The following is a 23,837-nucleotide window of genomic DNA, read 5'->3' as shown; positions in this document are numbered from 1 at the left end:
TTCATGTATATACCCTCCTTCAGAAGCGCCACCGACGCCGTAAAAGGCAGCAGCAGAACTCTAGTAGTTATGGTATTCTAATCGCTTTCATCTCAAATCATGGCTCATGCAGTCATCTTCTCTGCAAGCCTTTACTCAAGGCTCGTCAATCGTCTCTCGTAGTAACGTAAATCATGCTCGCTGAAATGCGCTTCGTCATTCGCGTTGGTAGTTGGTCTCGGATGTCGAGTTCTTCGACAGTGGCATAAGGTGCGGGTGTCTTCGTATCTCAGCCCATACTAGCTAAGATCTAGCTGCGGGTGCGCGTTAGTTGGTTCCTTGAATCATCTCAATCTCATGCAGACGAAAGTACTCACACATCACGGCAGCTCAGGGTGAGTGAGTTGAACTTGTTCCACGCAACAACGGCAAGCGGCTGGCAAGTAGCAGACGTAACGACGCAGTTGCTGGTTTCACCCGTGACGCAATCGAAGGCGCCAGAAGTGAAGCAGTAGGTGCACTCAGTGCCTGTTTTGTGTTAGCTAGGCTCTATCTCGGACTGTACGATCGATAAGGATATCGCTCACCCTCTGGGGTTGAGATGGCAACCTCGTGACCCGCAGCGAACTGGACAAGCCAGACGGCGAAGGTGTCCACCGTAGTTGGTGTACTATCACCGCAGAGCAGGCCACCGGCGCTGGCGTAAGACAGGTAGCAGTCGACGTCGCTACTGGTGTTGTTGCCCACGTTGATGCTGATAATAAAACAGATGATCAGCAAGCATATTGCAAATTGGGATGCCTCGCGCGCATTGTTTCCTTACCATGGGCTTTGACCAGAGCCACTGTACGTGAAGTAGCCGCCCTTCGCTCCGTCGTAGCCACAGTCGAGGTTGTTGTAGATGGTAGCCTGCCAGGCTGCGGTTGGCTTAATGAGAGCGAGAGCAGCCGTAGCGGCGAAAGCGAGAGCCTTCGCAGACAGCATTGCGGCGGATGTGACTCGTAGGAGTTTGGTGTGAACGAAAGGTTTCGAGGGTTGTTGATCAATGGAGCAATGTAGCTTCCGCGTGTTCGAGGATGGCTACTATCTCAACGTCTGGTGTGCCGGGGTGTTGAAAGGTCGAATTATTAGGTTGGAAAGCGAGTTCTTAAGTAGTTCAGCGTGGGTCTCGAAACGGCGCTAGTGATTAGAGTTTGTCACATGCGTCAAAGCGCCTTGCAAGTTAGGACGTCCCTCACTTTCACTCTCTCACATGCAGTTGAAGCTGAAGGGTGTTCTCAGACTATAACATGTGGAAGGCCTCTTTCGCATTATGTCCTGGTCGCATCGCACCTCCTGTCAAACGTCATGCTAATGTTCGCAGATTCGTTGACAAGGTTGAGTACGTAGCCTGAAATGCCAGAAGGGCAATTAGTATCCTTAGACCGTATCTTCACCGAACGAAAGTGTTGACTTCAATTGTCCGTCTTTGCTAGTACTGCCGCGCAGCCGTATGGATTTTGGTGGAGTCTTGCTTGAGATATATGCCGCTTGCTTGCATCGGCAATGAGACTCGACCACTCGTCGCTAGCTGGCCTCGAGCATTTGCTAATGCTGTATGCCGCTTCGTTAGCTTAGACAGCAAGCATGAGGGTTTTGGTACGAGCAGAATAATACTTCAATCTCTCGTCATATAGTTCCAATGATCCTCCGTCACCCGAACATCGAGCGATGGCCGGCTTGCTGCAAATATGCTCCGCTCAATAATTTTCCTAGATTGGTACTAAGACATCGGTAATCTACTCCATTTGCGTCTCTAGATCTCTATACGATGAGCTTGCAAAAGATATCGCTCCTAAGGATCCGTACTGGCAGCAGGAGGATGCGTGGAATCGCGACCTGAGCGAGTCCGGAAAGACAGTCTATGCTCGACATACTCGCATAGGGAATTCGTCCAAAGCAGTCAGCGGATCAATACTGCTTCTCAGCCAGCATTGGTATCGTGCAAGCTCGACGAACTCAGGTAGCATTAATATCGACCAGTTCCATGAAGAGTCCTCAGAGCAGAAAGTTGGAGAGGAGATAGCCGGAGAACTGAGAGCTGTTATGCTCCGCTCGATGAAAGCCATCAATTTTCATCAAATCAATCCTGATCTAGATCCTTGGACGAGCTACATGTATGCGGAAGAATTCCACTTGAACCTGTCGACCGGAATTCGAGGATGAGTCAGCAGCTAGGCAGACATGCTGAAGGAGTTCGCGACGTTTACGGCGAGGTACAAAAACTTCAAAATTTGGATTTCGAACATTTCTGTCAATGTTTATGCGAAATACGACAAAGCAGAGCTTTATCTCGATTCGGCATCAACCGGCGGCCCTGGCGTCCCTTTGGAAATGGAGAGGTCGAGCGTATCGGTCTTTCTTTGAGAAAACAAAGGTCGATGGTAAATGGTGGCTGGTAAGGGAGGTGACATTGACCGTAATGGAGCATGGCTAAGCTCGGACGGAGACATGAGCTTCAAGTTTAATGAACTTCCAGAGAACCCCATGCTCCTTCCACAGGTCATCCAAGATCGGAGGGAGTTCCAGACAATTAGCTGGTTCCAAGCTGCGAGTACGGCTGCCCAGAGGTTCAGGAAGCATCGTGCGATCAGATTCGAGCCTTGCAATGCGCAATATTAAAGACAAGGCACATTCTGCAACTCTGAGAATCGCAAAGGCCTCTACAGCGGTCTATCGCCAGACTTCAATCTCAATGTCGATCTTGCCTTTCGACACATTGCAAGACCAGGAGCTGAATCTCGCCATAGGGATCAGGGACAAACGATCGCCGTTGCGCAATGTGCTCAGCCATGCGCTCAGATCGTGATCGGTCTCAGAAAGCTCCTCGTCCATGTGGTGAGTGGTATTGTGATGTTGCCACTTCATGTTGCCTATCATGTTCCACTTCCAGCCTTTTCGTTCCTGCTGTCCGCTGTCTGCTTGCGTCTTGCCTAGCTCAAACCAGCTCCACGCTCCGCCGTCTCGGTTGCCAACCCAGCCTTGATCTCGACCGATAGCCTCGATCTGTATGCTGCGTATTCGACCATTGAAGCTCTGAAGACTGCCGTCGTCGTTCAGGACATCAAAATCTCCCAACCACATAAGTGCATCAGTTTCAATGTACGGCTCTGGGAGGGTGGTTGGGCCGCTACTATGTCTGCTGCTTTGCTTGGTCGATGTGACTGCAAAATGCACGCAATCGTAGTCTGCATGGAACAAGATGGGCTTGAGCAGCTCGTCGGTCAACCGGCCGGCAGAGGCCTGTCGCAGTGTGTCCAGGACTGCAGAGACATCTTGTGGCGTTCGTGGGAAATGTGGCTCGAGGGAAGGCTCAGTGGATTCTGCACTCTGTTCAGAGGCTTGCAATGGAGGAGCTGGTCGTCGCAAGTGTGGTCTGTTCGGGCCGCGTCGCAGGTGAGGAGGAAGCATGTTGACTGGACCTACAGGAAGAAATACAATCTGCAGTGCGCGCAGTGAGATGTCGCCTATGCAGTCCTGCAGCACGCGGTATGAGGCGGGAAATGTCTGGATAATGGCGTCGAAGAGCATGAGGCGACCACGAGTCTCCCGTTCTGTAGCGACGATGCAGTGGAACCGGAACCGGCTCCGCTTGAAACAGCAACAATAACTGGGAAGTGTTGTGGACCACTGTCGCGTTCCACGACTGGCAGCTTGCAATGTATTTGTTTTGATTACTAATCGTATATATATCTCGATCACCGAGGCTTCTAGCTAGCAAACCTCGATAGCTAAAGGCTCTTAGATTCTATAATTTTAATTTTTAGGCCTAAGCATCTTTATATTATATATAATATAGCTATTTATAAGGTTCTAAGAATACGTTACTAATTCTAGAGAATATTATAATTAGTACTATTTTGTTAGTAGCTAGTCCCTCGATAAATTATATAGTTTAAAGTATATAATACTAAATTACTAACTTCTAAATAGGAATAGGTCGATTAGTAGGTTAATTAGTAAGTCGATTAATAGTTCGATTAATAGTTCGATTAATAGTTCGACTAATAGTTCGATTAATAGTTTAACTAATAGTTTAATTAGTAGTTCGACTAGTAGTTCGATTACTAGTAATAGTTTAATTTAAAATTTAATTAGTAGTTTAATTAATAGTTTAGTTAATAGTTTAACTAACAGTTTAATTAGTAGTTTAATTAAGGATCAGCATCGTTCCTGCCCAATAAATTGATCGCGACTTTCACGAACGATGGTCAAGTCAGTCAGCTTGCTGCTGCTATTGGCATTTTCGATGATGACCAGCACCTATCTGCGACAAGCATTTCAAAGAACAGGACTTTCCCCGGTCAAGCAATTTTGTCACCATGCGAGGCACAGTCTGAATTGCGGCCCTTCTGCCGAGAAGAGTGGGACATTCATACGATTGAAGCTGAATGAGGCAGTGTACCCAGTTGCGCATTGTCAAAAGGGACCAGGTCGAAGCTGTGCACTGCAAGATTACCAAATGCTGATAGCTCAGAAGAGTGCTGCCTTTGGCGACTTCAGGGTTGCTTGCGGCATTGGCAATACTAGCGTGGTTGCAATTGAAGATGTAACAACTTCTTTTCTGACTGACCTGAACCTTCCCTTCGAGACAATGGTTAGGCCTTTAGTGTAGACTACCCCGTTTGCGGTCTGTCTTTGGGCCTTCTTGTGCTTATCTTAATGACCGCACACTGCATGCATGATTGAGGCAAAATCGTGGTTGGCAACATCGCTCCAATGCCATTCACACTCAAACACTTCGTTTCGTTCCGTATAGCATTTCTCTCGTGATTATGAAGTCATTCACCATATGCGTTTGGCGACCATGGTGTACCGGTCCACGTTGTCTAGCTTCATCTCGCCTTTCTCAGCCTTTTGCCGACCTCTGGCCTCCTTCTCCCTCAAATTACTTAAAGCATCCGGGTCGTCTTCATAAATCCAACGACGCTTGTCCTCATTTACCTCAACAGTCCCCCAGCCTCCAACTCGGCGACCCTGATTATCAACACTCTGCCTTTCACGTTCCTTCATATCTTTGTAGATGTTACGTGCATATGACAGAAGTCCCATGCCGAGTAAAAGCTTGAAAGCCAAAAGTATCAGATATGAGGCTAGGAAGAAGATGAGCATGGTAGCAAGTGCGATGGAATCGTCAAAGGTCCACCATCCGAATGAGCCGTTTGAGTCATTACCAGCACCAAAGGAAGATCTGCCGAGAGCACGGCGCAAGACTTGGTCGAAGTGAGCGAATGCCGCCATAGTCGCGGATGAGGACGCCGCTTCCGAGTCTACAGATATAGAGGTTGCGGCCGAAGGTATCGGAGGAGGCATGTGGATGGCTAAGAACATATGATATGTCTGTACGACTGCCCGGATGAACAGGCAGCTGAGCGGTATCACAGGCAAGCCGAGTCTCTTGGTTAGATTCTGGTCAGCGAATGCATGAGAGTAGTAGTCTTTCGCCATGACGTCCAAGAAGCGACCGTATATTTTTGGCTTGACGTTGTTGAACTTGGTGATGTATGCGTGCTTGCACCAGTCGACCAGAGCTTCACTACCCAGCACGATCAAGAAAGGGCCCAAAACCTCCCCAGTCCATTTCGGAAGCAGTGTAAAGGCTTTCGGTATGACAAAGCCTGATACCGAAGGAACGCCGGTACTGTTACCCCCCATGCTTTCGATTGGTGCAGTAGTATCGACGAAAGCACTAGTAAGACTAATGCTTAGGCCACCAACCTCGACGATGTTGCGCAAGGCAATGATCAACAGCATGAGTAGAAGCTGGAAGCGCTCTACCACATCAGCGCAGGTCATTTGGAACAGGTTCTCTTTCTCAAACTTCTTGAACACGGCACTCTTGATCTCCACGAACTGATTGCTCATAAGGAGAGTCAAGAGAGCGTTTGAGTAAGAGTTGACTGCGACGTTCAAGGTCACGACCTGGTAGAAAAGTACAGTGGAGTGACCAATCGTGTACACAAGTGCGAGAAGGAACATGCCGAGTGGTCGCTTGACTTTGCTGCGTCCATCAGTGTCGCGCTCCAGGGTCTCTTTTGAAAAGAGGCATTCCAAAATATCCTGGCCCAGAGCTGAAAGCAGACGATCGAAAACCTCCAGCACGTTATAGATGACGTAGAGCTTCATAGCTGACTGGCCTCTAATGGAATGGTACATACGGCTAGCATCGAACGACATCAAGACAACGCATGCTGCACCAATGAGGAGGCCTTGCAATAAATCGGCTTTGTGATTCGGAAGCAGCACGGACGGCGTCGATCGGACACGTCGATGTCTGAAAGCAGAAGAAGGCTTCCTCTGCTTCCTTGCCGGCGAAGGAGGCACCGTATGCCAATTGCCTTTCTCGGAAGTGGCGGATGCCGACTCGGTAGCACGCCGTTTGGGCTGTTCTCCTTCCGATGCGGATGTTCGTCGACTGCTTGGTACGGAGCTCGGAATTGACACTGGAGCTGGAGGCTGCTGATACTGTCGGCGACGCCATAGTCGACCTAGGCCATTGTATACGAAGGAACCAAGATCCGTTGACTCTCTAGTTGCGTTGCGGCCAAACCATTGTGCAAAGATGACGACAGCCTTTAGAAAACGGAGGGGCAGGATGGTGAAAGTATAGAGCCAGGCATCCAAACACGCCAAAGTTCCGAACATGAGAGTATGCTCCAAGTGGAATGGGAGCAGTAAGAAGTTCTTCAGGCGCTCAAACTTTACAGCGGACGGTTCGTATGGGATATCATTTGCAGGCGACCGATGAATGTAGAGTGCAGATGGTCGGTCAGACGACAGTTCAAGTTGCAGATATGTCGGCAGAGAGGATGGCGGAATTGGCAACACTGGTGGCATTGGCGAAGGCTCTAGGCCATAGCTGGGAGAGAGCTTTATGGCACCATTTTGCTTGTTACCGGCCTCATCAGTCCGGAGAGGCGCGAGTGTAAGCTTAGACCTCGATGCCTTCGAAGAAGACTGTTTCCAATGGGCAGGTGGAGGAGGCGTTGTGGCTCGCGCATGAGCAGCTGACCTGTGATGGCCACCAGCAGTTGCAGCGATGCTCGGAAGGCCATTCACTGGAAGCAACTTATCAGGCTGGGATGACCAGCCGACATCATCGGCATCATGCCATTCGTCATCTGCGTCCTGATCGTCCAAGGCGGGCAAAGGCTCGACAAGAGACCGAAGGGGGAGCGAGTCCGGAGAAGTAGTGAGATCACGAATTTGAGCAGGACTGAGTTTTAGCGTCCTTGCCTCGCTGCTCTTGCGGCGGTCTCTGCTGGGATTCGGTTCGAGGCGTCGCACATCGCGTTGGCCATCCAAGGCATCGAAGACTTCTGGGAAAGGCTCGCGGCTGTTTTGATGGCCATGCTCGCTGATGGGCGATAGCGTTGGAGAAGGAGTTGGAAGCTGATGCTTATTCGTGCCAGGTGGCCGTCTCTCGCCATCAGCGGGGCTTGTGGGAGGATAGCTCATTGCGCATTCTGGGATGTAGGCTCATAATGAGCTTCTAACGGCGATGTCAGTGAAATGCTTGAGGGACTTTCAAAATACCTACTACTGTAAGGCCACACACTGACACGACCAATCAATGCCGCGCTAAAAAGATCTGCCCGAACAAGCGAGAGTTCAAGGGTCCGAGACGTCCCTCACATCTTTCCGCTACTTTTTCCACCACTCTTCACAATCGCACATTCTACATCGCGGAAGCTGCTTCGGCATGGCTGAGGAAAATATCTACGATGAGATCGAGATCGAGGTACGTCATACTCTGCGGACTGCTGGCCGCACATTCTCTAACTTCCCGCAGGACATGACCTTCGACGAGACAACTCAACTCTACCACTACCCATGTCCGTGTGGCGATCGCTTCGAAATCAACGTCGACGACCTACGTGATGGCGAAGAGATTGCAGTCTGTCCGAGCTGCAGCCTGCAGATAAGAGTCATTTTCGATGTGGACGACTTGCCGAAGCCGAAAGAGCCTGAGCCGCCGAAACCACCGCAGCCTGCACAGCAGCCACTGGTCGCAGCGGCGTGAAGATCACCAGCGTATACACTCAAATGCTTCCACCCGACCTCTGAGCCAAGTTGCAGCACTCGAACCCGTAACAACAAGCTGCGTGCTCACATACAAGCTAAGAGTCGCACACGTTCGAGTAGGTTGGTACGGGTAGATCTCGACTGGTGGCTGGAGAACCCGTAATGCGCATTGGTTATCCACTTCGGATCGAGATATCCACACGCAGCTCGGCAACAAAGGCTATGAGCTCAGACGCTCTATCTACGTGCAGGGACACGTCCAGCCACCGCCAGCATCGAGAGCTGGGAATCAGGACCGCGGCCATGAAGATTTTGGCTGATGTGGGAGTTGGGAGAAGATCGCTGCCGAATGTATACAAACAGAGCTGTTCTGTATGGTCTGGGACATCTATCCATGCTCCCAGAGCAGAGACATCGACAGAGCATTGAGCACGTTTGACTTCTAGTTCGCCATAGCACTTACTGCACCCCCTCGAGCCATGCTTGAAAGAGAGCCGACCAGCGACTCTTCTGCTATGAAAGCTAGCTGGAGTAGTGTTTCGTACTGCTACAATTGAAGTAGTCCAAAGCGGTGTGAATAATCCTGCAATCATCCGACCCGTGGCTGAAGTGGAACTGTATGCCTCTCGCTCCCTCTCGCTCGGTGCAGTCATTTTTCCAAGAATTTATTCAGTGGGATCTTTGCTGACTTCGAGCTCTTCCTCGTGATGATCCATCGATATTCCCAACTCCTTACTCAGCAGTGCGCTGAGCCTCGTCCCATCACGCAGATACACCCACTCCCCAGTGCCGCCTCCCTCTTTCTGGTGCATACTCTCCCCTGATATCACCCAGTCATATCGCTTCGGACCTGAGATTGGAGACGAAAGCCATATCTGCTTGTTCGGTGGTTGCTTATTGATTACGTACGTGCCATTGGGTGGAAAGACTATGTTGAGGACGCCCGCCTAAGACTGTGTCAGTGGTCTTTCATCTGAGGGTCCGAACACGCTGCCCCCGGCGATCGGAGAATGACAATAGTGTGCAGAAGGGGTGACCTCGTTGTCGATTTTGGATGTAGACACTTACAGCATATTCCACCTCGACGTCCTCTCGGCCTTCCTGCAGTTGTTCCGCTCTCTCACGCACAGCGTCCATATATTCATCTGCCAGCTCATGATATTGATCGTCGCTAAGCTCAGCTGGTTGCTGCGCAACGTGCTCTGGCGGAGCTTGCTTGGGTGGCTGAGGGTCTTCGGTATCTGGCATCAAGCCCGCACGAGCTCTGCTGTGTATTGAGAATCGGCGGGATCGCGAAGTGAAAGCTGCCCGAAGGACAGATTGTTGCCATTGATACGATTGAGCTTGCATTCGACATGGCTGTTGAAACGTTCTTGATGCCGCGCGGATAGAGCTGCGGAAGAGGAGACGGCTGGCTGCTGGAGCGGACATAATGGCGACGATGAGTGTGAGGGCACACTGGGATATGGACTGTGCTAGATGAGCCCACGGGAACGGCTTGTAGTGGTCACTTAGATGTTTGTATGGACTCCGTAGAGAATGATGACTACGGGCAACGGGCGTGTTCCTGTTTGCGGAGGAGCTTGAGCTTGCTTCGAGGTTGAAGCTTCTTTCCCCGCTGGCACTCAGACACGAATACCACCTCCACCTCCTCCAGCAAACATCCCAGCCTCAGGTCATGTGCAACCTCATTCGTGAGCACGTGCTGGGAGAAACAGCAGGCTTCCTGAAATGCTGTTGAGCAGCGGCAGCTTCACATGCAAGGGACACAATCAGTGCAATAGAACATCATAGAGTTGAATCCTGAGGCATGTGCCTATAGGTCCGTGCACACACGCGGCACCCTATTTAGCGACTTCTCGTTTCTTCCGTAGACATACCATCGAACACACACACTTCAAGTCATAGTTTCAGGAAAGTCAGGACGCATCAGGACCACAGAAACGATGGCAATGGCAATGACAATCACATCGATTTTCGTATCTGCTTATCGGCATGAGCGTTCAGAAGAGCTCTACCTCAAACTTTGCGCTCAGCGTGCACACTCTCAGCCTGCTCAACCTGCTCCACGACGGCCTTTTCTTGGCCAGTGCTCTCGACAAATCCGCCGAGGCCTGCCGTGAGCTCCTTGCCCTTCCTTCCGATAAGATACCATGGAAGATTGAACACAGCATCAATAGATTCGAGCGACTTGCCTGCGAGTTCGGGCAAGAAAAACCAACTCCACGCAAGACCAAGCAATGTCACGATGGCAAAGAACATCATGGTACCGCCGTATGTCATCGACAGGAACATCTCAGGGACAGCCTTGCTGTTGCCATACTGTGCCTAATGTCAGCAGCCATCTCAAATGCAAGTTACGATCTAGACCTGCGAGACTCACCTGGTTCACGAAGTGAAAGGTCATGGCGAACGAGCCCTAACTCAAAGGTCAGCAGATGTCTCAGACATTGAGGTTCTCTCAAGGTACTGCTACTTACCCCTATAGCTCGAAGTCGAAGAGGGTAAATTTCCGAGTTAATCAGGTATTGGATGCTGTTCCAGCCCATCGCCCAGCCGAAGCCAGAAAGATAGATCATAACGATTGCTCCAGTGGCAGCACGCTTCTCGCTGCCGCTTTGTCCATCAACGTCGTCGACGTCTGTATCCGCAAGGAGGAATCCAGCCATGTACAGCATTGCGATAAATTGCAAAGTAATACCGATCATCAACGATCTCTTGCGGCCAACGAAATCAATCAAGAAGATCGCACAAAGCAATGATGATACGAACTTGACGATGCCGAAGATGGCTGTCGCGAAGAGCTTCTCGTTCTGACCTGTCTGTCCCACCATCGCAAAATATTCCGGAGCGTAGATTGTGATAGAGTTGGCGCCACTCCATTGTCCCAGAAGCTGGCTCATGACGGAGAGCATAAGCCGATATCGATTTGCGGAAGATCCGATCAGTTCTCTGATAACGCCGTACCATTTCGTGCCATGGGTTGCTTCGCGCTCGCGCTCGAGTTGACCATTGATGTCAAGCAGCTCTGATTGGACGTACCAATGTTCAATTGGCAGATTCCGGAGAGTCGACAAGTTCGTGGCTGCCTTTTCCTGTTTGCCAACCTTGCACAGCCAACGTGGAGATTCAATCGCGAAGAAAGAAGTCACAAAGATGATAGCCGCAAAGTAGACATGTAACAGGTTGGGAATCACCCATTGCATCTGAGTGTCCGCGCTGATGTGCAACTGAGAGCCCCAGATAGAGAAGTATCCAAGCATGATACCAAGATATACGGATCCAGAGAACATGCAGACAGAGAACCCACGAGTAAACTTTGGCGAGATCTCAGCGAGGTATGAGGGCGCAACGACTGTCGTTTGACCAATGCCCAGTCCGGCGATAAAGCGTCCCGCGTACACCATTCCGAGATGGCCATTTGACGCCGCTCCCAAGTATATGGCGATACCAAAAAGCCATAGCACGCACAATTGCCTTGTCGCCCAGAGACGTCCAATCTTGTCTGTGATGTAAAAAGCAAACAGAGCACCGCCAACAGATCCGAGTTGGACCATAGACGTAATGTTTGAAAGCCGATCTGCTTGCTCGGCGGCAGTTAGACGCGGGTCTTTGAGTCCAAAGGTCTTCTTGAAGCTGGCTAAGGAAGCTGTTGTTCCTACGAGACCCTCATCAACACCACGGGCGGCACCCATCAATCCAAATACTGCATGTTGTTGTCAGCATCAATTCCGACATGCTTAAGTGATAGTCTTACCAAAAACGCCATACCACAGTCTCCAATTCAGAATCTCCTTTGGAGCAGTGTCATCTCTTTTACTAAACAACATCTTGACTACTCAAGTGTGAACAAGCTCAGACAAGACAAGCTTGGGTGGCGACAAGAAGTCTTGAGAAGGTGAGAGAGAGAGGGACACCAAGCCAACGCCGCTGGGCTCAGGGTTACCTAGGTGGAATGGCTACATCTTATAATAAGTATTTCTACCACTTCCCTAGCAGGTCTTGGACGATGCAACCGCGGACAAAGACGGCGCCTGTGCAGCGTGGAAATCTCCAGTGTCCATGCGCAAGGCCACATTGCGCTGCGTGGTACATGTGGAGCACTGCGGGCGGTGTGGATGCAAGGAACACAAATGACCCCTGTAAAAACTCGTCCGCTCGGAGCGTTCGTCGGCAAAACTAGGATGTGATCTGATTGCACGGAACGATCAGATTTAAGCCGTGCGCTGCATTTAACAGCAATTCTTGCTCCACTTCAGTTCGTCGGACTTAACCTAGGACTTCGTTATCCGGGGTTTCGTCAGTCACACTTCACCCCGCGAAGGGGATGCTAAGAAATTGGGGTTACCGCTAAGCGGATGGCAAGCATCCCAAGACACTGACGATGCAACTTCAGCAGGTGCAGATTTGCGGATGTTGAATTCTCGAATGTTGAAGCTGTCTCACAAATCGTGGGCATTGCCGTCAGCATAAGTCCGCCGTGTTGCAGGAAGGCAGGACATCAGGAGCGCGGGTGCTCCGCTAACACTTGGAGGACTTCGAGAAAAAGTCATAGCCGCGGTGAGTCTTTCAATCTCGTTTCCGTCTAAAGCCTGTCAGATAGAACGCCGAGGGTATGCCCAAAAAGGAATGACGGACGCAGGTCTGTGAGGCTGAACAGCCGTCTTCACAAGATTCAACATCTCCGCGTGATGACCATGGCGGGGTTTCTCCGGGCCCCATGGGATATTCATATGCCGAGACGAGCATTTTGAAGCACACGATACCCACAGCCATGCGATTGTCACGAGAGATTTTCGTATAGTGGCCCTTCAACGGTTCAACCTCTTCTGGGGGCTCGGCAAGCGATGTTTGAAGTGCCGAATGCCGGGTGAAAAGTAAACATCTGGTGCGGATTTGCGGATTACATGCGGGTCGGATTTTGCAGCGAGCAGTGGCAGGACCAACCACATTATTGTCGTTGGTTTGTGCAAGTTCGTAATCGGCGCGACATGGATGGATCGTCTCGAGGTTTGCGGGAGCGACACCTTATGAGGAAACAAAGCAGTGGCTAGCGTCCACATGTACGTCGCTCGAAGAACATTCAGCAGGCGTTCATTGTATATCGTCCTGCGCACGACTCACTCAATGAACAGTATCTTCGTGGTTGTCCGGAGCCTCGAACCGGTCTCCTTCTAAGCCCAGCGCTTTGATCGCGGCCTCAACAAGGATTATTCCATGGCTGCGCCGGGTAGCTTCAGCTGATTGTTCAATTTCACCTGAAAAGTGATGCGGTCAACGCGAGTCACCTTTTCTGAAGCTCAAGACCCGCTGATAATACTCTTTGTGCAAGAGTGAGTCCTCAAGGACACGAAAAGCTTCGTTTGGTAGCAACCACCCTACACCAGCGACTCTGCTACCATCAAATCTGGACAGAGTTGTCAGCAACGAATGGCGTCTACTTAATGATCGATACGGAACTCACCGGCATGGACGAGCTCAGGCAGAGTCTCAGCAATGAAGGTGCTCTGGGGATATTAGCTTCTTACGCCTTTCCGGGCAGGAGGCCCTAAAGACATCTATTACAGCTCATGTTAGCTTTCCAGCTCGCGTCCCAGTGGAAGAATAAATTGGCAGATAACCCAGTGCCAATAGAGCTTTTTGACGGCAGCATCAACCCTCCTTCAAAAGCAGCTGCAGGGTCGTCGGCCTGATATCGTTCTGTATCGAGTAGACAGTCCATTGGAATCCTTTCGCCTCGACATTTGGCTTTGAAGGTTCTCACTTGCCGCCACAGATGGTGTCATTTCAATGATGAAAGACTTCTTCTTGCCACCACAGCTCCGCAGTCACCTTGAACGAGGAAGATCCGGAGAAGAGGCGGCGAAAACGAAACTGATTTCCACATCGATCGCCTGCTGTGCCGTCCATGCGCCGATCCCGTAGTAGTTACAGAGCTTCATGCTCACCATGCCAATGCTGAAGATCTTTGCCATTTGGATGGCCTTCGTCATGCCCGGACGAGCAGACAGGAAGCTGAAGGCAGTGTGAATGTCGTCCTGAGCCTCAACTGGAGTGATCTCTGGAAGGGTCGAGAGAGCCTTTAAATCAAGCATGTTGTACGATAAAGTCATATAAGCTACTTCTAACTTGGGGTTAGAAGCGGCGTCGCTTTTTACAACAAAGCACACCTTGTCGATGCGAGCGATGTGACGGCTATTCTGGCGATGTCATGATTGTCGGATTCTCGCAAGTACATATGTAAGCAGCCAACAGGCATCTTCCTACGAGTAGTGCGGTGTCTGTAGGCCCATCGTTGGCCAGTCGGGTTCTTCCTACCCAATTCTGCGCATCGCCTTGATCAGATAGTGTGGTGTTGGACTGTAAACTCTTGGGAAATTTCATGCCAGCCTCAGGTTTGAGATCTGGTGTGGAAGTGGCAGGGATAATGTGCCTGGGGATGGAAGGCTGCAGCCTGCGTGGAGGGTCTGGCGACGTGGAGGCATGATCTCATCCAATCAGCACAGCAGTGTGGTGGTCGTGGTCGACCCACGGAATATGCGCATTCGTGTACACGTGAGCTACACCGCAATCAGGCCGACGCCGACGGGAGAGGCACGCTGCCAGATGATCTGTTGCAACCGCAGTGCTGGCCTCTTCAGCGTCGACAGCAGGAGTCAAGCTGGACGGGAGAGGATGGCGATGGCGCAGTAGCAGCCCGCGTACCAGCAGTACCAGGCAGCATAAGCTTGAGCTTGCGGGCGTAGACGGAGAATCGCTGGGCCTCGAACTCGAAGAACTCCCACCGCCAGCCGTCCGGCTCGCGCATCGAGCTGCTGCTGCTAGTCGCCTCCATTCTCCTGCTGCAGAGGCTAGTCTACGTCGCCGGCGAAAGCTCTGCGACCTCATCGAAGCCGACATGAAGTTTTCGCATAGCATTCAATTCAATGCTGTGCCGGACTGGTCTTCCAACTACATCGCCTACTCTAACCTGAAAAAGCTCATATACCAGCTCGAGAAGCAGCTCAACCAGAATGGCCAAGTTACCTCAGGCCCAGCCGATCCCGAGTCGTCTCCGTTGCTTGCGAATGCTTCTCTGGACGACCCGGACAAGGTCTTTTCCCGAAAGCTGGATGATGAGTTGGACAAAATCAGCACTTTTTACCAGCTGAAAGAGCTTGAGATCTTCGGCGAAGTAGACTCACTCCTTCGCGATATAGAAGAATTCGATGAGGAACATGCAGCAGACGAGGCGGATGGCATGGGCGGAGAGCGTAGGCAGAGTCTGTGGACAAGAGCCAGGCAGCAGAGCATATTTCGCGGTTTCCCCAGGAAGAGAAGGAAGTCGTCGACAGTGAGCAGCAGCAGGCCGGAACGCGATGCGATCCAGGAGGAAGATGACGAAAGCGAAGACGAGGACAACGAGCAAGCTCCACTCACCAAGAGCACTTCTACCTTGGACAGATCTCAAACTCTTGACAAGGCCACAAAGCTAAGGCGTTATTCGACACGTGGAAAAGATCATGACTCTGGTGAGCAGGGCTCCGACTTTGCTCTGCGGCGACCAAGCATGGCTTTCAACGACTTCGGAGACGACGCTCTGCAGGCACTATACGATGAAGGCATTACGTTGAAGAAAAGGACGACGAACTTATATGTTAGTGTCTGCGAGCTACGGTCATTTATCCAGCTGAATGAGACCGGTTTCCGTAAAGTCTGCAAGAAGTACGACAAGATCTTAGACCGCAATCTCAAGCGCACCTATCTCGACGCAAAAGTCAAGCCAGCATATCCATTCCTCCCGAGCACCATGGACCGTCTCAACGAGTATCTGAAGAAGATCGAGGAAGCGTATGCAAGCGTCGTTACGAAGGGTGACGTTGAGGCGGCTCGCCAGGAACTCCGGCTTCATTTGAGAGAGCATGTGGTGTGGGAGCGTAATACAGTCTGGCGAGAGATGATTGGAATTGAACGTAAAGCACAAGCGGCCAATCTAGGCATCCGACAGACTATGCTCGGGCCAGACACAGATCACAAGAAAGCACGTCTGCAAGGAGACGAAGAAGAAGCTGCTACTAAAGAGGTCAATCTACCCATCGGCAAGTACAGATGCCCAAGGTTCCTGGTCACGGGGACTTTCTGGGTACTATGCGCCATTATCGCCATCTTTGCAGTACTCTTGGTGATTCCTATCATGGAGAGGCCAGAGCAGCAGAATTGCTTGGCTTTGGCCGTCTTTGTCAGCTTGTTGTGGGCAACGGAAGCTATACCACTGTTCGTCACCTCGCTGCTGGTGCCATTCCTTTGCGTCATCTTGCAAGTGGTGCGGGAAGACAACAAGCCATATCGACGACTATCTAGCAAGGAGGCTGCAGGATATGTGTTTGCATCAATGTGGACTCCGGTCATTATGCTGCTGCTAGGCGGCTTCACAATTGCAGCGGCCTTGAGCAAATATAACATCGCGAAGATGATGGCGACTTTCGTGCTCTCAAAGGCTGGCACGAGGCCTCGCACAGTCCTCCTCACGAGTATGGGCGTAGCAACATTTGCCAGCATGTGGATCAGCAATGTCGCGGCGCCCGTTTTGTGCTTCAGCATCCTTCAGCCTATCTTGCGCAACCTGCCGGCAGATAGCGACATGACCAAGGCTCTACTTCTTGGTATCGCGCTGGCCTCGAACATTGGCGGTGCCGCATCGCCCATCGCTTCACCGCAAAACTTGATCGCATTGGAGAATATGGAACCACAACCAGGCTGGGGTACTTGGTTCTTCATCGCGTTGCCCGTATGCATCATTAGCGTCCTCCTAATTTGGCTCTTACTACTCGTCACCTTCCGACCAGGCCGCAACACTACCATCGTGCCTATTCGTCCAATGAAGGACAAGTTTACTGGAGTGCAGTACTTTATCTCTATTGTCACGATTGCCACGATCATCCTGTGGTGTGTTAGTCATCAGCTTGAAGGCGTTTTTGGAGACATGGGCGTGGTTGCGATCATTCCCATGGTGCTCTTCTTTGGTACTGGAATTCTGACAAAAGAAGACTTTAATAACTTCCTATGGACTATCATCATCCTTGCCGCTGGTGGGTTGGCGCTTGGTAAGGCTGTGAACAGCTCTGGTCTGCTCAAGACCGTTGCAATCGCCATCTCGGAAGGAGTCTCCCATCTTTCCCTTTACGGCATTACCTGTGCCTTCGCAGCTCTCATTGCCGTTGTGGCGACGTTCATCAGTCATACGGTTGCCGCGCTGATCATCCTCCCTCTTGTGCGCGAAGTTGGCGCTGGCATGTCGGAGCCGCATCCCAACCTCCTCGTCATGGCTTCAGTACTCATGGCGTCTGCCGCAATGGGTCTCCCGACTTCGGGCTTCCCGAACATGAGTAAGTCCTTCGACATGCATGGTCTATACCATTTCTCTGCTAACGAATTTCTCAACAGCTGCCATAATGATGGAGGATCCACAAACCGGGCAACGATATCTTCAGGTCAGGCATTTTTTGACTCGCGGCATTCCAGCAAGCATAATTTCGTACGGAGTCATCATCAGCGTTGGATATGGCTTGATGATCGCGGTTGGGTTCTAGGTCCGTGATCGACACTCCTGACAGCCTTCACCGTTCCTGAGCTTCCATAGAATTTTGAAGATAGAGCGATGAAACGAACAACTACCATCTGAGCCGTAGTTTGTGTTCGCACTCATACCAATACCCCTTTAGCTCAATTCTTGCTGTCTTCGCTTCATCAGATGTGGCATTCGCTCGATGCTTGTGTGTGTGTGTGTGTGTGTGTGTTGATCACCCGTTCCCCTTCCTCGCCCGTTTCTCAACCATCCTGTTCAGGATCCTCCTCTCCATACATCTCTTCCTCTCTTTCTTCATCCTTCTTCTTCGCTCCCTTCCGCTCCTCTGCGCCGCCCTTGTCTTCGTCCATCTTCCGAGTCAAGAACGAATTGACTTCAGCCTGCAACTTGGCGGCATTCCCGCGGAGCTCTCCCAAGTATGCCGTCTTCTTCTCCACGTCGCCATCTCGAGGCGGAAGAGGTGGGAGTTCGTGGGAGAAGACCTGCGTGGATGTCGGAGAGTTGTAGGAAGCGAGTAGCGGTGGATGCGACATGGTGTTGCAGTGGCGCGTGGTGGTGGTGTTCAGGTTCAGGTTCAGGTTGGCCGCAAAACTTTGACCTCACGTCGCTTCCTCCGCGACTAGTGTACAATCTTGCTGGTGCTCGATGTTGTGCAATGTGCATTAATAAAAAGTCCCAAGCACTTGGAGTCGAACGGTCCGTCAACGGCTCGAGGACGACACCCGCTAGCTTGCACACACGGGTGGCCAACAGAAACGAGAAGAAGCAGGGCGGCAAGGTCCATCCCGTTGACCTGAGACAACAGGATGGTCACACGACATACCTATAGCACATTACCTCGACAGATACTGTAGGGATTGAACTGTGCAACGCTAGTGAGCTCTAGTTCTACACAGCTGTCCGCTCTCTGTCATCACCTCCCATCGATCACTCCCGACACAAGTTGGACAAAAGAAAACATCAGCAGGATCATAGAGTCTTTTAATCCCCAGCAACGACTCGTAATGGGCCCCATAGAAATCCCGCTTCCAGTCTGGATCGAGTCTGTTGTTCTCATTCATGTATCCACCTGTCTTTGGGGCCAGTACCTGCAATGCGCCTCCCTTGGCATACAGGATGTCGTTCTGGATCCGCCGAATCGAAGCCGAGCCGGTGTTCTGCGTCCAGCTGCGAGCGACAATATGATGCACAATCATTTCCCGCCAAGCAGGATTCACGCCTGACAATGGATGCGATTTTCCGTCGATGCCGATCTGGCCGTAGGGAGCGCCGAACATTTCGACTACGTTGGTGGTTTGCTGCTTGGACGTGCCAGCTAATGTCTCCAGAGCCTTCATTAAAGCGCTTCGATCTAGGAGGAGTGATTGTTCATCCAGGAAACGACCAGATGTTGCACCGTATGTCCCTGCTGGAGGTTCTACCCCCGAGAATTTGGAATAGAATGCTGCGTAGTCAGGCGTTTCGGTATACGATATGGAGACGAACAAATCTGATCCATTTTTCGCGACCAGTTTGGAGGTTATCGAATCGAAAGCTCTTTCGGCTTCCTTTCGTGGTTGCCTGAAATTGGCAAAAGCGTGAGTGTATGAAGTGGTAAAATTGGCCACAAATGGTACGGCAGCAGCTGTGGTCCACTGACCATAGCCTGACCAGCCTGATTTGGCCAATTCGGGAAATCCTTGGTAGATGTCAGCAACAGTGTCCAGAAAGCTTGAGGTATTTCCCGACAGAGATGCAATCGCTAGCGTCTGAGCAAACACCTTTTGAGTGGGATAGGCTTTTACTGTTGTCTCGATGACGACACCATAAGTACCAGGCCCGCCTCCACGAATTGCGAAGAATAAGTCCTTGTTCTCGACAGATGAAGCTGTGACCAGAGTGCCATTCGCAAGGACGACTTTTGCGGACAAAACATTGTCTGCTCCCAAGCCAAAGTCATGTGTGGCAGGTCCGTGACCTCCTCCTTGCATCCAGCCTCCGATACAGCCTACAGATGGCGTTCCACCGCCGACGACGAGAAGATCCCGCTTTGCTGCTTCGGTATACACGTCGGCCCATGTATAACCGCCTCGAATGGTGAAGGCCGAGCCCTTCCACAAAGTGGCAGCCTTCCGATTCACACCACGATCGAACTGGGCATGATAGTCAATCCCTTTGCGCAGGTATTTGATCCAGACTTGAAGGCTGCCGTACCCCATAGATCTACCCAGGAGGTCATGTCCCGTGTCTCGAATGACGAGGCGAATGTTGGCCGATTTGGCCCAAGCAACAGCAGATTGCACATGTTCGATTTCTGAAGCATTCACCGTGTATACCGGTGCTTCTCCGAGTGCACATCTAACGTCTGCTTCTTCGCCGAACGGTATTAGTGGACAATCGGGCTGAAGGGGATACGAGTATCCAACTGGGAAACTTTGCTGGAAACTGTTATTAGAATAATGCTTCGTAATCAATGCACATTCCGAAGCGTCCTGACGCGGACCTTTGTAGCAAGAGATTGCTACAGGTGCATTCACAAGTAGTCTGCCGTTGATGGAGCGATTGAATGCCTTCCATTCCGCCGCCGCTGGCCAGCATGGCTGCTCTGGAATCTAGCCAGTTGGTCAGCGAACGTTCGCGACGCAATTTGGGTCAGACACACTGACGCATCTGCATTTCTCAACCGTAGCCGTAGACTGGCTCAAAGCAGCACCAAAGAAGAGCAGCGTTGTGAGCTTGCGGAAGACCATGGTGTGCGGTCGCTCGCAAGTAAGAGCAACACACAGCTGCGAGAGCTGCGAGCAGACTTGCCTTCCAGAATAATGGACATTGATTGTACAACATTCCTGAGGGTGGCGAGCTGAAAAGCTTCCACTCGTCAACGATGCCTTTACTCTTTTCAGCCTCCGCTGCATGCTACGCAAGCTGGTATGTAGTGCACCGCTGATCCCCTCCTTCGTCATGTGCCATTATTGCGGCTGAGATCAATCGAGATGCGTCATTGTCGTTCCCGTATCTAAGCGACTAACTATTGAAAGATTCATGGCTGAGACTGAGAGCAGGATCAAACTCAATGCAGTACACGCGTGATGCATATTTTCAAGTGTTTCTTGTTTTGCTGTGCGACACTACGCTCTTGAGTTTGTGTCCAAATACATGGCCATATATGGCAATCGTGTTCGCTATTACAGTGATCACGGGGTAGTATATTCCCAGTCTCATACGCCACGCTATTCAATTATCCAAAACGAGCCCGACACTGTCTATTGTCCTGCTCACTGTGGTATCAGAAGCGAATGTCGTCCAATCCTGACATTCTGCACTCCATATGTCTCCCATAGAAAGTCTCCCCAACACAAGCTGACCAGGAAGTCCCTGTTCCCAACCCCCAACCGCATGAAAATCATCGACTACCGGAATGTCTTGGAAGACTTTTTAAAGGGGTTCCGGAAGCGGATCTCGTTCGTCTGCTCAATCCCTCGCAGCAATTCGATATTGTCAATTGGCATGCCATCACGCGACTGGTACGTAGGTGCACCCTTCAGAATGCCGAAGTCGACGATGAGAATGCGGCCGTCTTGACTTGTCGCGACGATGCGACGGTAGTCAGACTTGGCTGCAAGCATCCAACTAGTAGTCCACTCTTCGCCACGCCATAGCTCTTCACCAGTCACAAAGTCGTACACACGGAGGTCGAGATCGTAGCTGCCGGAAACAACGCGATCATTGGCGCTATCGAGCCACAGCGAGCGGACAAGCTGGGTATGGCCAGAAAATTGCATGACTTCCCGGCCCGTCTCCGTCTCGAACTTGTAGGTGATGTTGTCATTGCCGCCTGCCAGGACGTACTTCATGTCTTCCGAGAACTCCACTGCTGCAAGGCCTCGTTCTTTGGCGGGAAACTCCTTGATAAGCTTCATCTGGTTGAGGTCCCAAAGCCGAGCAATGCCGTCTCCACTGGCGCTGACAAGAAGATTGCCGCGCAGCTGAACGGCATTCACAGGTCCTTTGTGACCCGTGAGCTGTCCCTTTTCCGCCAGATTTTCACGATCCCAGACAATGATTTTGGAGTCCTTGCTGCACGAGACAATGTGCTTCGCATCCAGAGCCACGTCGAGTACGCCTCCAGTATGACTCTTCAGCCGCTTGATGATTTCGTATGTTTTCACGTCCCAAACCAGGAGTGTGTTGTCAGATGATCCAGTGACCAGGATTTCGTCGTCGTACTGCAAGCATAATATGCTGGCGTCGTGACATTCGTTGTTGGGGTAAAAGATTCCCTCGCCGTAAGCCGTACCATTGACGCTGGCAGTGGCCATGTGAAAGGAGGGATAATCCACGGTGCGGAGCACTTTGGGTCCCAGCGCTGGCTTCACATTCGGCCGACCAATGACTCGGAGGCATTGATACGTGTTGATATCCCAGACACGAATGGTTCGATCTCTTGAGCCTGTGATGATCTTGTCCTCGTCAAATTGCAGGCAGTAGACGCTGTCGGTGTGACCAGATAGATAAACAGCCTTGCCAGCATCCGTAGCCCCCGCTCGCCAATTCTTCTCCAGATCCACCCTCGCCTTGTACATCTTGCGCCATGCTTGATCGGGTCGATTGGGCCTTCCAACACCCACTCCGCCCACTTGAATCGGCGCAGGGTTGGTCATTACCTGTCGCTGGTATCTGCGGTAGAAGATGGTTCGCCAGACTGACGGGTCTTCGATCAATGACTTCCACCGCCGCGAGACCTGTTCAGCATTTATGAGGTCTTTGGCGTCGAGGTTTTTGAGGACTGCAAGGGCAAGTTCGTTCGGCAGCACAAAGGTGAAATCGTGTTGTGAGGGAGCCGCAAAGGTGTGATAGGACATGTTAATGTCCCCATCAGAGTCGCGGATGGAAGCGGTATAGTTGGACAAGTCTGCTCCACTGTCCGCAGCACTGCTCAGCGAGCCCAGGCGGCTCCGCCGGGCGTGGATGTCGTCGTACTCAGGCAGCCATGCTGAGGGTAAAGACGTTGGCGAAAGACCCGGATTGTTGTGCATTGCCGCAGCTTTCCTTGCGGCATCGCCGCCTGGTGCAGTGCAAATGTTCGGCATGAATCGGGAGGTGGCGGGTCGTACGGGAAGGCCGTATGTGGTTGGGGCAGGGGCAGGTGTGTCTTTTCGGTCACCCAGTGGAAGGAAGTGTCGGTGTTTGCGTGGCCTGTCATCGCCCTGACGTGCAGTGCGTTTTGATGGCGAGGTTGGAGGCTTCAATGACAACAGCGCGGGATCGATGCATGTGCTTTCGTCCGTGATCTCCACGTGGTTTGGTGTGCTCGACCTCCTGACGCGGCCACTTGATACGCCTGGCAAGGCGTACCTCTGCATGCTCTCACGAAAGCCATTGACCCGTTCTTGATAGGTTCGTGATAGTCTTCTGCCGAGCGAAGCCGCCTTCTCGCCTCCAGCATGCGAGCCATGGCTGCTGTCAGAGGAGTCGCCGGTAGAGTGGTGAATGGGAAATCGGTATAATGGTTTTCTCGCGCGACGTGACTGGCGCAGTGTTTCCAGATGAGCTTCCTCTGGTAAGCTATTCAACCTGTCCTCTTGCGCAAGCTGCATTCCACTCCACCGCAGCTTCGGCACTGTGTCGACCGTATCCGCCACCTGGTGCATGTCGGTGGCTGTATCGTCACGAGACATGCGTCGTCTCGAGAAGGGAGCATGTGCGTTCATGCCGGCAGCAGAGGCTCGCGGGGTGGTGTCATGGTCCTCGGGCGATTCTGCTTCCTCGGCGATGAAATCGGGCGGTGTGGCTAAGGAGGAGGAAGATGGAGAAGCGTGGGCGGTATGAGGGCGTTGGTCGGGAAATGCAGGCCTGGAGTAGGGGAGATGGTCGAGAGGAGGGTGCATTATGTATATTGGGGGTGAGGGAGGGTCGGAGAGATGTGCAGCGCAGCGCAGCGCTACAGCGGTGCTGTGCCGTGCCGTGCGTGCCAGTGTGCTGTGCAGTGTGCAGTCGAGAGTTGGCGTGCAGACTAGTCGTTTCCCGATGCGGAGCAGGAGACAGACACAACGAGTCGCGCAGTGCTGATGATCGCTGATGGCAGGACTCACACGCCGAGTCAGCGCCCAAGATCTGCTGCGGGCTGCTGGCGGCTGCTGGTGGTGGCAGGTGGCAGGTGGCCGGTTGCAGAGTGGTGTCGAAAGAGCGTGGAGGGCAGGGGAGGGGAGGGTAGGGCAGGGCAGGGCAGCGTTGCGTTGCGTTGCGTTTG

General features: G+C 51.8%; 9 protein-coding genes across 9 annotated transcripts; 3 read left to right on the top strand and 6 right to left on the bottom strand.

The window, feature by feature from the left end:
- Window positions 1-3: 3 nt before the first annotated feature.
- On the top strand, window positions 4-2,209 carry MYCFIDRAFT_169837 (uncharacterized protein; the record flags this gene model as incomplete). The annotated part of the gene is made up of 18 exons (XM_007923125.1): window positions 4-39; window positions 68-151; window positions 212-249; window positions 311-482; window positions 522-540; window positions 581-829; window positions 881-928; window positions 957-993; window positions 1,039-1,077; window positions 1,111-1,161; window positions 1,191-1,250; window positions 1,278-1,360; window positions 1,394-1,424; window positions 1,455-1,486; window positions 1,530-1,541; window positions 1,611-1,752; window positions 1,779-2,162; window positions 2,197-2,209. 18 exons carry the CDS (start codon window positions 4-6, stop codon window positions 2,207-2,209), a joined length of 1,530 nt encoding a protein of 509 aa, XP_007921316.1.
- Window positions 2,210-2,691: 482 nt separating this feature from the next.
- Window positions 2,692-3,549, bottom strand: MYCFIDRAFT_75996 (uncharacterized protein; the record flags this gene model as incomplete). The annotated part of the gene is made up of 1 exon (XM_007922232.1): window positions 2,692-3,549. The coding sequence occupies one exon, from the start codon at window positions 3,547-3,549 to the stop codon at window positions 2,692-2,694; it is 858 nt and encodes a 285-aa protein (XP_007920423.1).
- Window positions 3,550-4,803: 1,254 nt separating this feature from the next.
- MYCFIDRAFT_28408 (uncharacterized protein) lies at window positions 4,804-6,861 on the bottom strand (the record flags this gene model as incomplete). The annotated part of the gene is made up of 1 exon (XM_007921675.1): window positions 4,804-6,861. A coding segment is annotated over one exon (2,058 nt), but the record flags the coding sequence as incomplete, so codon positions are not given.
- Window positions 6,862-7,712: 851 nt separating this feature from the next.
- Window positions 7,713-9,596, top strand: MYCFIDRAFT_209726 (uncharacterized protein). Its single transcript, XM_007923123.1, has 3 exons — window positions 7,713-7,759; window positions 7,811-8,990; window positions 9,112-9,596. The coding sequence occupies exons 1-2, from the start codon at window positions 7,721-7,723 to the stop codon at window positions 8,039-8,041; spliced, it is 270 nt and encodes an 89-aa protein (XP_007921314.1). The 5' UTR covers window positions 7,713-7,720; the 3' UTR covers window positions 8,042-8,990; window positions 9,112-9,596.
- On the bottom strand, window positions 8,757-9,330 carry MYCFIDRAFT_101814 (uncharacterized protein; the record flags this gene model as incomplete). Its single annotated transcript, XM_007923124.1, has 2 exons — window positions 8,757-8,990; window positions 9,112-9,330. Coding segments are annotated over 2 exons (453 nt in total), but the record flags the coding sequence as incomplete, so codon positions are not given.
- A 466-nt stretch (window positions 9,597-10,062) lies between the features above and the next one.
- Window positions 10,063-11,873, bottom strand: MYCFIDRAFT_26004 (uncharacterized protein; the record flags this gene model as incomplete). Its single annotated transcript, XM_007921531.1, has 4 exons — window positions 10,063-10,365; window positions 10,427-10,462; window positions 10,524-11,749; window positions 11,801-11,873. The coding sequence occupies 4 exons, from the start codon at window positions 11,871-11,873 to the stop codon at window positions 10,063-10,065; spliced, it is 1,638 nt and encodes a 545-aa protein (XP_007919722.1).
- A 2,801-nt stretch (window positions 11,874-14,674) lies between these two features.
- On the top strand, window positions 14,675-17,722 carry MYCFIDRAFT_71343 (uncharacterized protein). The gene is made up of 3 exons (XM_007922126.1): window positions 14,675-15,521; window positions 15,615-17,408; window positions 17,467-17,722. Exons 1-3 carry the CDS (start codon window positions 14,942-14,944, stop codon window positions 17,610-17,612), a joined length of 2,520 nt encoding a protein of 839 aa, XP_007920317.1. The 5' UTR covers window positions 14,675-14,941; the 3' UTR covers window positions 17,613-17,722.
- A 758-nt stretch (window positions 17,723-18,480) lies between these two features.
- MYCFIDRAFT_26948 (uncharacterized protein) lies at window positions 18,481-20,337 on the bottom strand (the record flags this gene model as incomplete). The annotated part of the gene is made up of 2 exons (XM_007921601.1): window positions 18,481-20,199; window positions 20,254-20,337. The coding sequence occupies 2 exons, from the start codon at window positions 20,335-20,337 to the stop codon at window positions 18,481-18,483; spliced, it is 1,803 nt and encodes a 600-aa protein (XP_007919792.1).
- A 453-nt stretch (window positions 20,338-20,790) lies between these two features.
- On the bottom strand, window positions 20,791-22,449 carry MYCFIDRAFT_148775 (uncharacterized protein; the record flags this gene model as incomplete). Its single annotated transcript, XM_007923122.1, has 1 exon — window positions 20,791-22,449. One exon carries the CDS (start codon window positions 22,447-22,449, stop codon window positions 20,998-21,000), a length of 1,452 nt encoding a protein of 483 aa, XP_007921313.1. The 3' UTR covers window positions 20,791-20,997.
- Window positions 22,450-23,837: the final 1,388 nt, after the last annotated feature.

This window comes from Pseudocercospora fijiensis (assembly GCF_000340215.1).
Source record: "Pseudocercospora fijiensis CIRAD86 unplaced genomic scaffold MYCFIscaffold_1, whole genome shotgun sequence".
Classification (NCBI taxonomy): domain Eukaryota; kingdom Fungi; phylum Ascomycota; class Dothideomycetes; order Mycosphaerellales; family Mycosphaerellaceae; genus Pseudocercospora; species Pseudocercospora fijiensis.
Note: the sequence above shows the minus strand (reverse complement) of the source record. Positions and strands in the feature narration are given on the sequence as shown.